General features: G+C 45.3%; 1 protein-coding gene across 1 annotated transcript in view; it reads right to left on the bottom strand.

The window, feature by feature from the left end:
- Window positions 1-12,753, bottom strand: part of CERS1 (ceramide synthase 1) — a 57,557-nt gene extending 44,804 nt beyond the window's left edge. Inside the window, exon 1 of the mRNA XM_089535839.1 lies at window positions 12,529-12,753. Within this exon, the coding sequence (XP_089391965.1) occupies window positions 12,529-12,753 (225 nt within the window). The remainder of the gene's footprint in view (window positions 1-12,528) is intronic.
- Between the last annotated feature and the right edge of the window lie 393 nt (window positions 12,754-13,146).

The raw sequence follows: 13,146 nt of genomic DNA on the forward strand, positions 1-13,146 counted from the left end.
AATAGGACCCGGAGCAATGGTTTCAGACTACAAGAAAAGATATTCCAGCTCAACATTAGGAGGATTTTCCTAATACCGCTCCTTTTCACGCTGGGGAAAAGGTGCTTTTGCCGCTGCAGCAGCACTTTCCGATGCTCCTTTTGGTGTGCATCATCTAGACGCAGTGCCAAAGGAGTGCCGTGATGTCATCGCCTGTGTAGTCGGGTGCATGGCATGACGGCAGCATCAGGGCAGCGTTGGGGTGTGTGCCATGCAGATGTCACGCCCCCACTCTGCCCTGAGACCGGCGTATAATGCTGGTCTATTCAGCCTCCAAGTCAATCCAGTCAATGTGTTCCTGGGTATGGCTTCTTGGATAGAAAATCTGGTCCCAGAGGCAGAAAAAAGACGGAAATAAGGATATGTTCCTACACCAAAAGAAGAAGAGTGGCACTTCGACATGTTTCAGTAAACTTTTAAATCCAGAACTAACAAGATGTATATATGAAATGAAACAGTCAGGTCACAGAAATTACCCGAATGCTGCCAGGGATACATAAGAAAACCCTAGGATTTTTGTGGGTTTTTCGGGCTATGTGCCCATGTTCTAGAAGAGTTTATTCCTGACATTTCGCCAGATGCTAGTCACAGATACTGGTGAAACGTCAGGAATAAACTCTTCCAGAACATGGCCAAACAGCTTGAAAAATCCACAAAAAAACTATGGATGCCAGCCATGAAAGCCTTTGACTTCACAAAACCCTATGAGTTTCATGGGATTGCCATAAGGTGCTTTCAGGGCACCGATGGACACTTTTATCTAAACCACACACAAAAAAGTATCATTCAACATGTTTCTGCAACTGTTTTATTCCCTGTTAACCATACACACATGTGAAATTTTTTATTATTATTATCATTATTATTATTATTATTATTATTATTATTAACCTTTATTTATAAAGCACTGTAAATTTACACAGCGCTGTACATACAATCTTTTTAATTGGACGGTTCCCTGCCCTCAGGCTTACAATCTAGAAATGAAACCATGAGGTCGGGTAAGCCTTGCCTGGGCTAATAAAATCACTTGAAGGCTTCTTCCTAAATGCATCCAGGGATGACATTTTCTTCACCAACCTCCACTTTTCTTATTAATCTCATTGTGGTGGTCAAACTTATAGATCAGTTCTTTTTTAACTGCTGGGAGTTGGTGAGGCTTCCCCATTTCCCTCTTATTGTGTAAGAGATTTTGGAAGGAGCTGCTGTTTACCTTTGATTTTGTAGGTACACAGTTACAAATAGGACCGGAGAATCATAGAATCCTAGACTTGGAAGATACCCCAAAGGCCATCCAGTCCAACCCTATTCTGCCATGCAGGAACTCACAATCCAGTCCTTAGTACTGGAGCGTGGCTTTGTTGCAGCTTCTGGCCTCTTAGGACGCATGCACCATTTAAACAGCATCCCTCCAAAATGACCCAAAGCAGCTTTATTTTGGCCTGTCTGTTCAGGCCTTGTGTTCCTCCAGCCTTTTTAAACCATCACGCATTGATGAAGCTGCTTTACAACTTCCAGCTATACTGAGGATGGGCAAGACTACTAAAAAGCCTGTCAGATGCTTTGTTAACAGAGGCATGCTCAACAATGGAGTTTATCAGACAAGAGAAATTAGAAGTATAGTCCAATGACAATCCAAACGCAATCATGGGGTTTCACGTTATTGTGTGATAGACTGCCACATGCAAATTCGGGCAATGGTATGCTATTTTCGGGCAATGGAAAGCCTGTTCGAACGTAATTCGCTGAACTAGTGAATTCACATAAATGTGTTCTGGCCCCACTTTCTTTTCATTCGAAATTAAGCAAAATTCCTCCCGTGTGATAAAGTCCAGTGTCATTTATTCTGATCATGTGGCTTTTCCACCAGTTGAGGAGTTTCACTTTAATGCTTCAACCTCATGCACAGAAAATGTGTGAACCGGAGCACACTGCTGTGGAACAGAAAGAGTCCGGCAGTGCGCAAGCGTCTCTCTCCTTAAGACTAACCTTGCCTTTTCTTTAATCTCAGGCCTCTTAGGGACTCCTAGACCTGCAGATGGCTGGGCGGCCCTTTTAAAATCTTCTTGGCTGAATTAATGCCATTTGGCACCACTTTGCCTGCCATTGCTCCATCCTGTGGAATCCCGGGATTTGTAGTTTGCTGCAGCACCAGAGCACACTGACATATCCCTGAATCCCACGGCACTGAGCCACAGCAGTTAAAGTAGTGTCAAACTGCCTTAATTCTGCATGTAGATGCAGCCAAAGTGTGACATGTATCAAACACAGCCCAAGTTCTTTGCTTGCAACCTCTTCACCTTTGTGGTGAGACGCAGGCTTCCCGAGCAGCCTACACAGATAGTAAAATGACAGGAGCTTTATAGCTACTATCCAATATTGATCATTTTAAAAGAAAAGGCAGTGGGTGCATCAAGACTGCAGACCTACAAGCCTTTTCCCACTCCGTTTAGGATGATGGAGGAAGAAAGGAGAAGCTGAGCATCGTTCTAATGTGCACATATATTGTGCAGCAGGAAACAGGGTTCTGTGCAACTGGCGATATGGATCTTAATCAGGACTTACATTTCAATTGGGGACATTGCATTATTCATTTCTGATTGTTCCCTTGATGATTTGTTAAGTGTTAGGGGAGATGGGATACCTTGCATTATGGTTACTTTTCAATATCTTTACTGTATGATCATTTTCTAAATGGTTTATATTTCATTATTCCAGGTTTGCCCCTGATAGCTGGGCTGCTCAATACTTTTAATCCAGGCGCCTTCATAAACACCCAGCAAGCAGGAAGGAAAGAGTGTTGTCAAATTTAATTTTGGGGAAAGGGGGAATTTATTTCTCAACCTGCCAAATATACTGTATATAGACATGTATAAGTCTAGAAATTTTGGTCAAACAATTGACCCAAAAAGCCTGGGTCGACTTATCCACAGGTCAATGTAAGTACTGTACTTTAACTCTTATATATACCGTATATACTCGACTAGAGGTCGACCTCATATATAAGTCGAGGGCCGGCTTGGGGACCAAAATTATGGATTTTGATATGACCTGTGGATAAGTGGAGGGTAAAACTTAGGGGCATTTAATGAAGGATGCAAAGGATGAAGTGAAGGAAAACAATGCCAAAGAACTTACAAAATCCCAGCAGGCATAACTATTTGTGCTAATATATATGAATTAAAATACATTACTTACATTGACCTGTGGTTAGGTTAACTCAGTTTTTGGGGGTCAATTTTTTAACCTAAATTTCTAGACTTATACATGAGTATATATAGTATATAAAAGGAGTCATCTCCTTTCTCTGAATACTAGAAGGTAAGAGCTTAGTCCATCCTAGAAGCACCAAAAAGAAGCATGGATCCCTCACTCTCTCATCCATCCAGCCTTTAAGGATGAGCACAAACAATTACGCCTGCCAGAATTTTCTAAGTTCTTTGGCATCATTTTCCTTTGCATCATTCTTTAGATCCTTTGCTACATGACCCTAGTTTTACCCTCGACTTATCCACGGGTCATATCAAAATCCATTATTTTGGCCCCAAAACCTGTCCTCGACTTATACACGAGGTCAACTTAGAGTCGAATATATCAGGTATGTCCTGGAAGCGCTGATCTCCCTTCTGCGCTCTCATCCATTCAGCCTTTAATGACCACACACAATTCTAACTGCTGAAATTTTGTAGGCTCTTTGGCATCATTTTCCTTTGGTTCCATGTTTAGATCCTTTGTTGCATACCCCTAAGTTTTACCCTCGACTTATCCACGGAGCATATCAAAATCCATCATTCCGTCCTCAAAACCTGCCCTCGACTTATACATGAGGTCGACTTATAGTCGAGTATATATGGGTAGTTTTGTTTGACTGTTCGCCGTAAAGGGATCTTTTATTCCCACCCCGAATTTCCTGGCTCAAAGGGTTTCTTTGACACGTTAAAAAGAAAGAAAGAAAGAAAGAAAGAAAGAAAGAAAGAAAGGAGGGAAAGGGACAGGAACGGCTTATGAAAGTGAATTTCAAACATTCTGACTCAGAGCAGCTCAATAAAATCTAACTAATGTAAAAGGGGGAAAATAGAGCGTGGGAGGGAAATGTTCCTTTCCTGCAGATAGCAGAAAAAGGAACAGCGATTCGAACAAAGAAAGGTTCACCCCAGGCACCAGAGACAAAAATCACGATCAATAAGACGGAGCTGCATTTCAATCAGGGTAGGAATCTGGGCTAGAATGAACAGAAGACGTAAAAACCTCCACTGCATCAAAGATGCATTTTCCCTGTTTCCATGCAAAGGAATTAATACACATCGCTGGGTTTTAAAATATATATTTTTTGAAAGGAGAAGCAAGCGCAGCACCGAAGACAAGCCAGCTGCATCGCCGATTTGAATTGCATCAGGAATTTTAATTCATTTAAACTACAAAACACAGCTCTCCCTCTAAAAAACCCTAACAGTTAAGAATGTCGAAGAAATTAAAATTCAGGTCATCTGCAGCCCAAGGATGGATCTCTCAAACTTGTGTCCTGGAGGGCATCTAGCCAACTAACAGGCAGACATCTGAACGCTTAGCACTGGCAAAACCTTGCCATTTTTTATACACAGGAGGTTTATTTCAACCATAAATATTATAGGATCAGAAATCTAAATGAACAGAGTAAAGCAGACAGGAGAGCAAACCGTAACGGACTTTTACCCGGCTGCAAAAGAGCCTAAAACAGGTGAAGGTGAAGGAGACAAACTATCTGATCTGGCTATTGTGCACAAAGAGGAGAGGGGAAAATGGACCACAACTGTCACCCAACTGACCCCCCCCCCAGGTCTCCTGGAAAAGCGGAGAAAATGGAGATTTACAAAACGATCAGTCCTCAGTGCTTGGGCCAATAAACTCCGAGGACGTTATCAGACAAGGGAAATTGGAAGTATAATCCAATAGCACTCCAAACGCAATCATGGGGTTTAACGTTATTGTGTGATAGACTACGACACGCAATTTTGGGCAATGGGAAGTCAGTTCGAATGCGGTTATGAGGTTTCACGTTATTGCGTGAGAGGCGATCACACGCAATTTTGGGCAATGGCAAGCTATTTTCAGGCAATGGGAAGTCAGTTTGAACGCAATTTGAATTCACATAAATTCGCTGAACTAGCGAATTCACGTGAATGCGTTCTGGCCCCACTTTCTTTTCATTCGAAATTAAGAGAAATTCCTCCCATGTGATAAACTCCCAAACCTTCTCCCCTTATGATGCTAATTCTGGACATAGCAAATGCTGCCTTACAGGAAGGTATCGCGCATCACCATGCCATAGGGTTCTGTCTTGGGCCCAGTGCTATTCAACATCTTTATCAACAACTCGGATGAAAGAATAGGGGGCCTGCTTATTAAATCTACAGATGACACCAAATTCGGTGATCCAGAGGACAGGATCAAAATTCAAAATGACCTGAATATAAAAAATAGAATAGAAAGCTGGGCCAAAGCTAACAAAATGAATTTCAACAGGGAGAAATATAAGGTACTGCACTTAGGGCAGAAAAATAAAATGCACAGATATAGGATTATGGGGGACACTTGGCTTAACAAAACGACATATATATAGACCTACAGGAGAGAAATACAATTAAGAATATTAAGAAATACAATTAAAGAATATTTAATCCAAAATGATAAGCAAAGGACCATGGCAGCGGGAGGGATTTATCGATTTATTCAATTCTCAATTTTTTTAAATGTTAAAAATGTATATGAATACATGATGGTATGAAATATGGCAAGAACTTTTGTTGAAACGGAATATATATATGTATAACTTGATATAATAGAAACGTTTTGGATAAGATGTATACTTTAATAAAAAATTAAATATTATTATTTAATATTTAATATTATTATTAAATGTATTTAATAAAAATATAAAAAACAGATTGCACTTAAAGAAACCAACCATGTCACACTATTTCTTACAAATGGGAAACCTGGATTAAAATACTGTCCTGCCCTGACTGTTGTTATTGCCGAGGCACAATAAAATCCTAGAAGAAAACATGCTTGCAGTGAATTTATATTGAATCAAAACCTCCCCTTAAATTGAATCAAGCCCATATCATACACATGCGTGCAGCGAGGTTTTTATGGCAGCACATAACAAGCAACACTGAATTTTAATCTCTGCAGCAAAAAACAAAACAAAACACTCACCCACCCCACAAAAATCAACACAAAAACACATTTCACACAACAGGAATGGCAAATGAATGGCATTTTTCAATGCCACCCTCAACCCTCCCACTTCGGGTACCAATGGCACAGTTATTACTACACAATGCCAGGCAATGACCAATTTATGCCTCTTTATGCCTTTGTTCCTGTTCTTTCTGATTTTATTTTGGACACAGAATCATGGAATCATAGAATTAGAAGAGACCCCAAGGGCCACCCAGTCCAACCCCATTCTGCCATGCAGGAAATCTCAATCAAAGCATCCCTGACAGATGGCCATCCAGCCTCTGCTTAAAGACCTCCAAAGAAGGAGACTCCACTACACTCTGAGGAAGGAGTGTGTTCCACTGTGGAACAGCCCTTACTCTCAGGAAGTTCTTCCTAATGTTGAGCTGGAATCTCTTTCCCTGGAGCTTGCATCCATTGCTCCATTGTGTCCTAGTCTCTGGACCAGCAGAAAACAAGTTTGCTCCCTCCTCAATGACATCCCTTCAAGTATTTAAACAGGGCTCTCATATCCTCTCATAACCTTCTCTTCTCCAGGCTAAACATCCCCAGCTCCTTAAGTCTTTCATCATAGGGCTTCATGGTTTCCAGACCCCTCACCATTTTAGTCACTCTCCTTTGGACACATGGCTCCACTTTCTCAATGTACTTTTTGAATTGTTTTGGCCAGAACTGGACACAATATTCCAGGTGGGGCCTGACCAAAGCAGAACAGAGTGGCACTATTACTTCTCTTGATCTAGACACTATACTTCTATTGATGCAGCCTAAAATCGCATTGGCCTTGTTAGCTGCAGCATCGCATTGTTGACTCATGTTCAACTTGTGGTCTACTTGGACTCCCAGATCCCTTTCACACGGATAAGTCTCTCGTTCAGCCAGGTGTCCCCCATCACCCTATATCTGTGCATTTCATTTTTCTTCCCGAAGTGCAGTACCTTACATTTCTCCCTGTTGAAGTTCATTTTGTTAGCTGAGGCCCAGCTTTCTAGTCTATTCAGGTCATTTTGAATTTTGATCTTGTCCTCTGGAGTATTAGCTATATATCTCTATATATGTTTGGTTTGTCCTAGATCCTCCCTCGCGGCAAAAATAATATGATTTGACACCACTTTAACTGCCATGGCTCAATGCTATGGGATTCTGGGAATAGTTGTTTGCTCTGCAGCAATAGGACCATAGCATTAATCTCTCATTCTAGCAAAATGATCCTCCAAATTCTGCATAAGACTCCAATGATATGTGGAGAGAGAAGACCCAGAGGTGCAAGCAGGGTTCAGACCTAGTGTTAAAATATGCCAATAATAATAATATGGAAAACAAAATTGTGGCCAACAGACTGGAAAGGTTTGCCATTCATCCCCATCCACACACACAAAAAGGAAACACACAAAAGACTGCAGCAACTATAGGACCACTGCATTAATTTCCCACTTAAGCAAAATTACCCTTAAAATTCTGCAGCACAGACTCCAATTGTATATGGAAAGAGAAAATCCCAGAGGTGCAAGTGGAGTTCAGCAAAAATAGAGGCACTAAGGACCAAGTTGTAAACATATGCTGGCTAATGCAGCGCACCAAGGAATTCGAAAAGAAAATCAGCATGTGCTTTATAGATTATAGCAGTGATTCCCAAACTTTGGCCTTCCTGATGTTTTGGGCTTCAGCTCCCAGAATCACAGCTCATTGACTAAGATGGCAGAGGCTTCTGGGAGCTGAAGTCCAAAACACCTGGAAGACCAGAGTTTGGGAATTGTTGGACTATTGCAAAGCTTTCGACTGCATTGATTGTGAAATACTATGGATGGCTCTTAAAGTCATGGGGAAGGGCCAACACAGCTGATATTCTTGATGAGAAATCTGTACGTGGAGAAACAAAACGGTTCCCAATTGGTAGAGGGGTCAGACAAGGCGGCATATCATCGCTTTACTTGTTCAGCTTGTGTGCAGAAAACATCCTAAGGAAAGCAAGTTTGGTCCTAGAAGAAGGAGGAGTGAAGGTGGAAGGAACATTAACAATCTAAGATATGCAGATGACACCATATTATTAGTGGAAAACAACATGGATTTGGAACAATTACTAAGGAAAGTCCAGGAAGAAAGTGCAAAGGCAGGCTTAACACTGAGCATAAAGGGCACAAAAATAATGACCACAGTCAGAGGACCTACGTAAATCCTACCTAAACAAGGAGAGAATCAAAACAGTCAAAGAGTTCCCATTCCTAGGATCAAACATAGATCAGAATGGAGTCTGCAGTCAAGAAATTAGGAGGAGACTAAGAATGGGCAGCTATTAAAGAGCGAGAAAAGATCCGAAAGAGCAAAGATGTACAAGTGAACATTGAAGTTAGAACTGTCCAAGCCGTCATATTCCCTCTCACCATGTACAGATGTGAGAGTTGGCCAGTGAAGAAAGCCGATAGGAAGAAAATCAAACCATTGGAGATGTGATGCTGGAGAAGAGTGCTGGGGATGGTCAAAGAGACAAACAAAGGGGTCCTTGAACAGATCAAGCCTGGAGAAGCCATGGCCCAATCCACACTATGAAATAACCTGGTTTGGAAACAGGGCTATTTCTCTGTCGTTCAGACTTGCAAAGATTGTACTTGGTGCAATTTGCGGGGGGGGGGGGGGGGGATTTAAACCGGTGCATTTGGCACCAGATCCCGGATCTGCATCTCCGATAGTGTGAGTAAACTATTGGATCAATTTGGATCACGCAGCCACCATCCAGGCAATGGAGGCGCCTCCATTTTGATCCAGAACAGTGGCGAAGGGGAACTTAAGACCAGATTGAAATGCCACAGAGAGATTCACTGCCTTAAAACATGGTAAATTGATTTTGAATTGATTTACAAATGCAAATCTCACAGTGCAAAAAAAGTGTGACCAGCCCCCAAGACAACTAAACTAAGACTGCTGTACTTTGGCCCCATCATGAGAAGGCAGGACTCATTGGAAAAGGCAATAATGCTAGGAAAGATGGTAGTAAAAAGAGAGGAAGACCGCATACCAGTTGGACAGACTCCATCCAAGAGATCCAGGGCTTGGGCAATGGAGGATAAGGAGGGCTTGGAGATGTCTCATCCATGGGGTCCCTATGAGTCTAGGCTGACTTTGTTCTTAACTGCCCTCAAGTCGGTCTCGACTCATGGCGACCCTATGGATAAGGCATCTCCAAGACCCTCTGTCCTCCACTGCTCTGCTTCATTCCTGCAGCCCCATAAAATCCATGACCTCCTTAAGAGAGTCCATCTATTTAGTATGTGGCCTTCCTCTCTTCCTCCTTCCCTCCACCTTTCCCAGCATCATTGTCTTTTCCAATGAGTCCTTCTTTCTCATGATGTGTCCGAAGTACGGCAGCCTCAGTTTGGTCCTCTTGGCTTCTTCCAAGGAGGTTTCTGGCTTGATCTGCTCTAGGACCCCTTTGTTTGTCCTTTTGGCTGCTGTCCATGGGATCCTCAGCCCTCTTCTCCAGCCCCACATAATCTCCAATGAATGGGTTTTCTTCCTATCTTCTTTCTTAGCTGTCCAGCTCTCCCTTCCATACGTGGCAACAGGGAATACGATGGCTTGTATGATCTTAAATTTTGTGCTTAGTTGTATATCTTTGCATTTTAGGATCTTTTCTAGTTCTTTCATCGCCACCTTCTCCATTCTTAATCCTCTTCTGGTTCCCTGCTTACAGTCCCTATTGCTGGGAATGTTTGATCCCAGGTATGAGAACGCTTTTACTTCTTCTATTTCTTCCTTGTCTAGGTTGAACTTGTGAAGGTCCTCAGTGGCCATTATTTTGGGTTTCTTTACGTTCAACATTAAGGCTGCCTTTGCACTTTCTTCCTTGATCTTCCTTAGTTGGTGTTCCAGCTCTGGGAGGTTTTCTGCTAGTACAATGCTGTCATTTGCACATCTCAGATGGTTGATATTCCTTCCTCCTGTTGTCAGTCCTCCTCCTTCTGGGTCCAGGCCTGCTTTTCTTACAATACATTCTGCATACAAGCAGCCTTGCCTGACCCCTTTGCCAATTGGGAACCATTCTGTTTCTCCATGTTCTGACCTGATAGTAGCCTCTTGTCCTGAGTACAGATTCCTCATTAGGGTTATTAGATGTTGGCACTCCCATATCTTTAAGTGACATGCCATAGCCTTTCATGATCTATGCAGTCAAAAGGCTTTGCTATAGTCTATAGAGCACTACCCAAGGACAATTCAAAGATATAGCCTGTGTTACTAGTCTGTCGAATCAGCATGTAGAGAGCTCTTGTAGCCCCTTTGAGACCAACTGAAAGGAAGAAGTTGGCAGCAGGAGCTTTCCCAGGCGTCAGTCTACTTCCTCAGATGCTTTTCGGAGTGGCAACACAATTTGGTCGGAAAGCAAGGCGGTGCAAAGCTACGCAGCATCACAAAGCTAGCATCACTGCATTACATTGTGTTGCACTGTGTTGGGTTTGGGTGTGTGTGTGTGTGTGTGTCATTGCTTTGGGCTGCCTTGTGGGGGAGGACATTCGGCTGGGCGTTCTTTGCGGAGGAGGTCCAGGGACACCTTCAGCCTCCCTTCATACCCTTTGCTTCTTGCGAATGCTGCGTAAGCCTCTCGCCTCCCTCTCGGCGTCACGCAGGAGGACTTTCTAGCATCTTCTTCCTTCCCAAGAGCTCTGCCGAAAACAACAGATTCCTTTGCCTGTGTCTGCACCAGATCCCGCATGCAATGGCGTGGCCAATGGATCCCACCCTGCCATGCCATGCGTTTACATGAGATGTGACCCCTTGCAATGACCCACTGGTCTCCCCTCTCTGCCAAACATGCTCCCCCTTGAAGGGAAGGCAATGACCCTGGCTAAAAAAAAGCCCTTCTCCATTCAGAGCTAAATTTCCACCCTCCAAAAAAGCAAGGGTTAGGGTTTTGCATCCTTAAAATGCTGTCAGAATCCAATTTCCAAGCCCCCCATCATCGTTCCTCTGCTGTCTGTCCCTATATCTCTGTCCCACAGGGCCCTGATCACCCCTATCTCCTGTGCCAAACCATGCAGCCCTTGGCTTTGGGCATGTCCTCCTTTTCCAGGACACGTCCTACATCTCTAGGGTGCTCCTGCGTGACACAGAGATGGATGGCTGCAGCGTTTGCAAAGAAATGGAAGGTGTCCTTCCATTTGACCTCCTCCCCAAAGAAGTCAAGAGCTGGATTCTGCCCAGGAGAGATTCCCAAATGTCCTCCATTCAGGGTGACCAGGTGTCCTCCTTTTCCAGGACAAGCCCTATGTTTCCCCTTCTGACCGGGAGGGATTCCGAAATGTCTTTTCTTAAAGGGGACCAGAGGTCCTCCTTTTCCAGGGCATGCCCTACACTGCCGCCTGCTGCCCAGGAAGGATCCCAAAATGTCCTCCATTGAGGCTGAGCAGACACATCCTCCTTTTCCAGGACCTGTCCTCCACTTCTACCTTCTGTCCAGGACACATCCTACCTCTCCACCTTCTGTCTAGCAAGAGGAAGCAGCAGCGCTGGTTTGGGGATGCCCTCTCCATTTTGGGGTGCCTTGTCCTCCTTTGCAAGGAGGTCACCTGGTCCCCCCTGGCTTTGGACCCCAAGCAGACCCTTCCTCAAGCAAGAGCCACAACCAGGCATGGCAACCCAGGCCCAATCCTGGGAAGGCCAAGCTGCAAGGACCGCCATGGCCATTGCAATGGGTGCTGCAAGCCATACTAGATCTCCCAGGCCCTGCTCCAGCATCAAGGCAGGAGGGAGGCCATTGGTCAGCATGTCCTGGAGGACACTGGGATGACCACTGGAGATGCCCCAAGGATGGGCTTCAGGAGGTCTAGCCTCCTCCACAGACACACACACTCCCAGCAGGGAAACTACAACTCCCAGCCTTTCCTCGACCTCCCCCTTTTCCCAGGACATGTCCTCTTTTCCCTAGACACATCCCCTTTTGTGTGTATGTGTCTGGAAGAAGGTCACTGGTCCGCATTGGAGGACAAACTACAACTCCCAGAGGGGGCTAAAGCTCTCCTTTTCCCCAGGACATGTCCCCTTTTCCCCCCCGGACACGTCCCCTTTTGTGTGTATGTGTCTGGAGGATGGTCATTAGTTCACATTGGAGGACAAACTACAACTCCCAGAGCTCTTCATTCTCCCTGGACAGGCGTCTTCCCCTTTTTCCCGGACGCGTCCTCCATCCCCATCGGAGGCAAGCTATGGCTCCCAGTAGGTGCTAGAGCTCCCCCCGGACCTTTTCCCGGACGCGTCCTCCTTTCCCGGACTGACCCTGAAGAGCCTGCCGGCGGCGGCCTTGCGGGCGAGGGTCCAGGCGAAGGCGGCCAGGAGGGTGAGGAGGGCTTCCCGGGAGGCGGGCCGGGCGTGCTGCTGCCAGGAGCGGAGGGCCAGCGCCCAGCCGCAGTCCGCGCAGCCCCGCCAGGCTCCGGACAGGCTCCCCCAGCCCCGCAGCGCCAGCTCCCCGAAGCCCGGCATCGCAGACACCGGCGAAGACATCCTGCAGGCTCCGCTCCCTCCAGCGCTGGCTCTGGCTCTGCTTCTGCTGCAGCTGCGGCGCTGCTGCTGAGACCGACCGAGGCGCTGACTTCTTCGCGCATGCGCCGCGCAGACGCCGCCAGGGGGCGCCAGAGGGAGGGACTGCAGCCCAGCACTAAGGAAGGAGGATGCCCCGAAGGAGCCGCCCTGAGTGGTCCTCCTTTCCCAGGACATGATGGCCTACATCTCCACCTTCTGACCAGGAGGGATGCCCAAAGGACCCCCATTCAGAGCCACCACGCTCTGTCCTCCTTTCCCAGGGCATCTTCACCTCCTGCTCAGGAGGGATGCCTCAATGTCCTCCATTTAGAACCACCAGATTTTGTCCTCCTTTCCCAGGACATGTCTTACATC

This window comes from Sceloporus occidentalis, unplaced genomic scaffold (assembly GCF_023333645.1).
Source record: "Sceloporus occidentalis isolate IW3139 unplaced genomic scaffold, rSceOcc1.0.p SCAF_8, whole genome shotgun sequence".
In the NCBI taxonomy this organism is placed as follows: domain Eukaryota; kingdom Metazoa; phylum Chordata; class Lepidosauria; order Squamata; family Phrynosomatidae; genus Sceloporus; species Sceloporus occidentalis.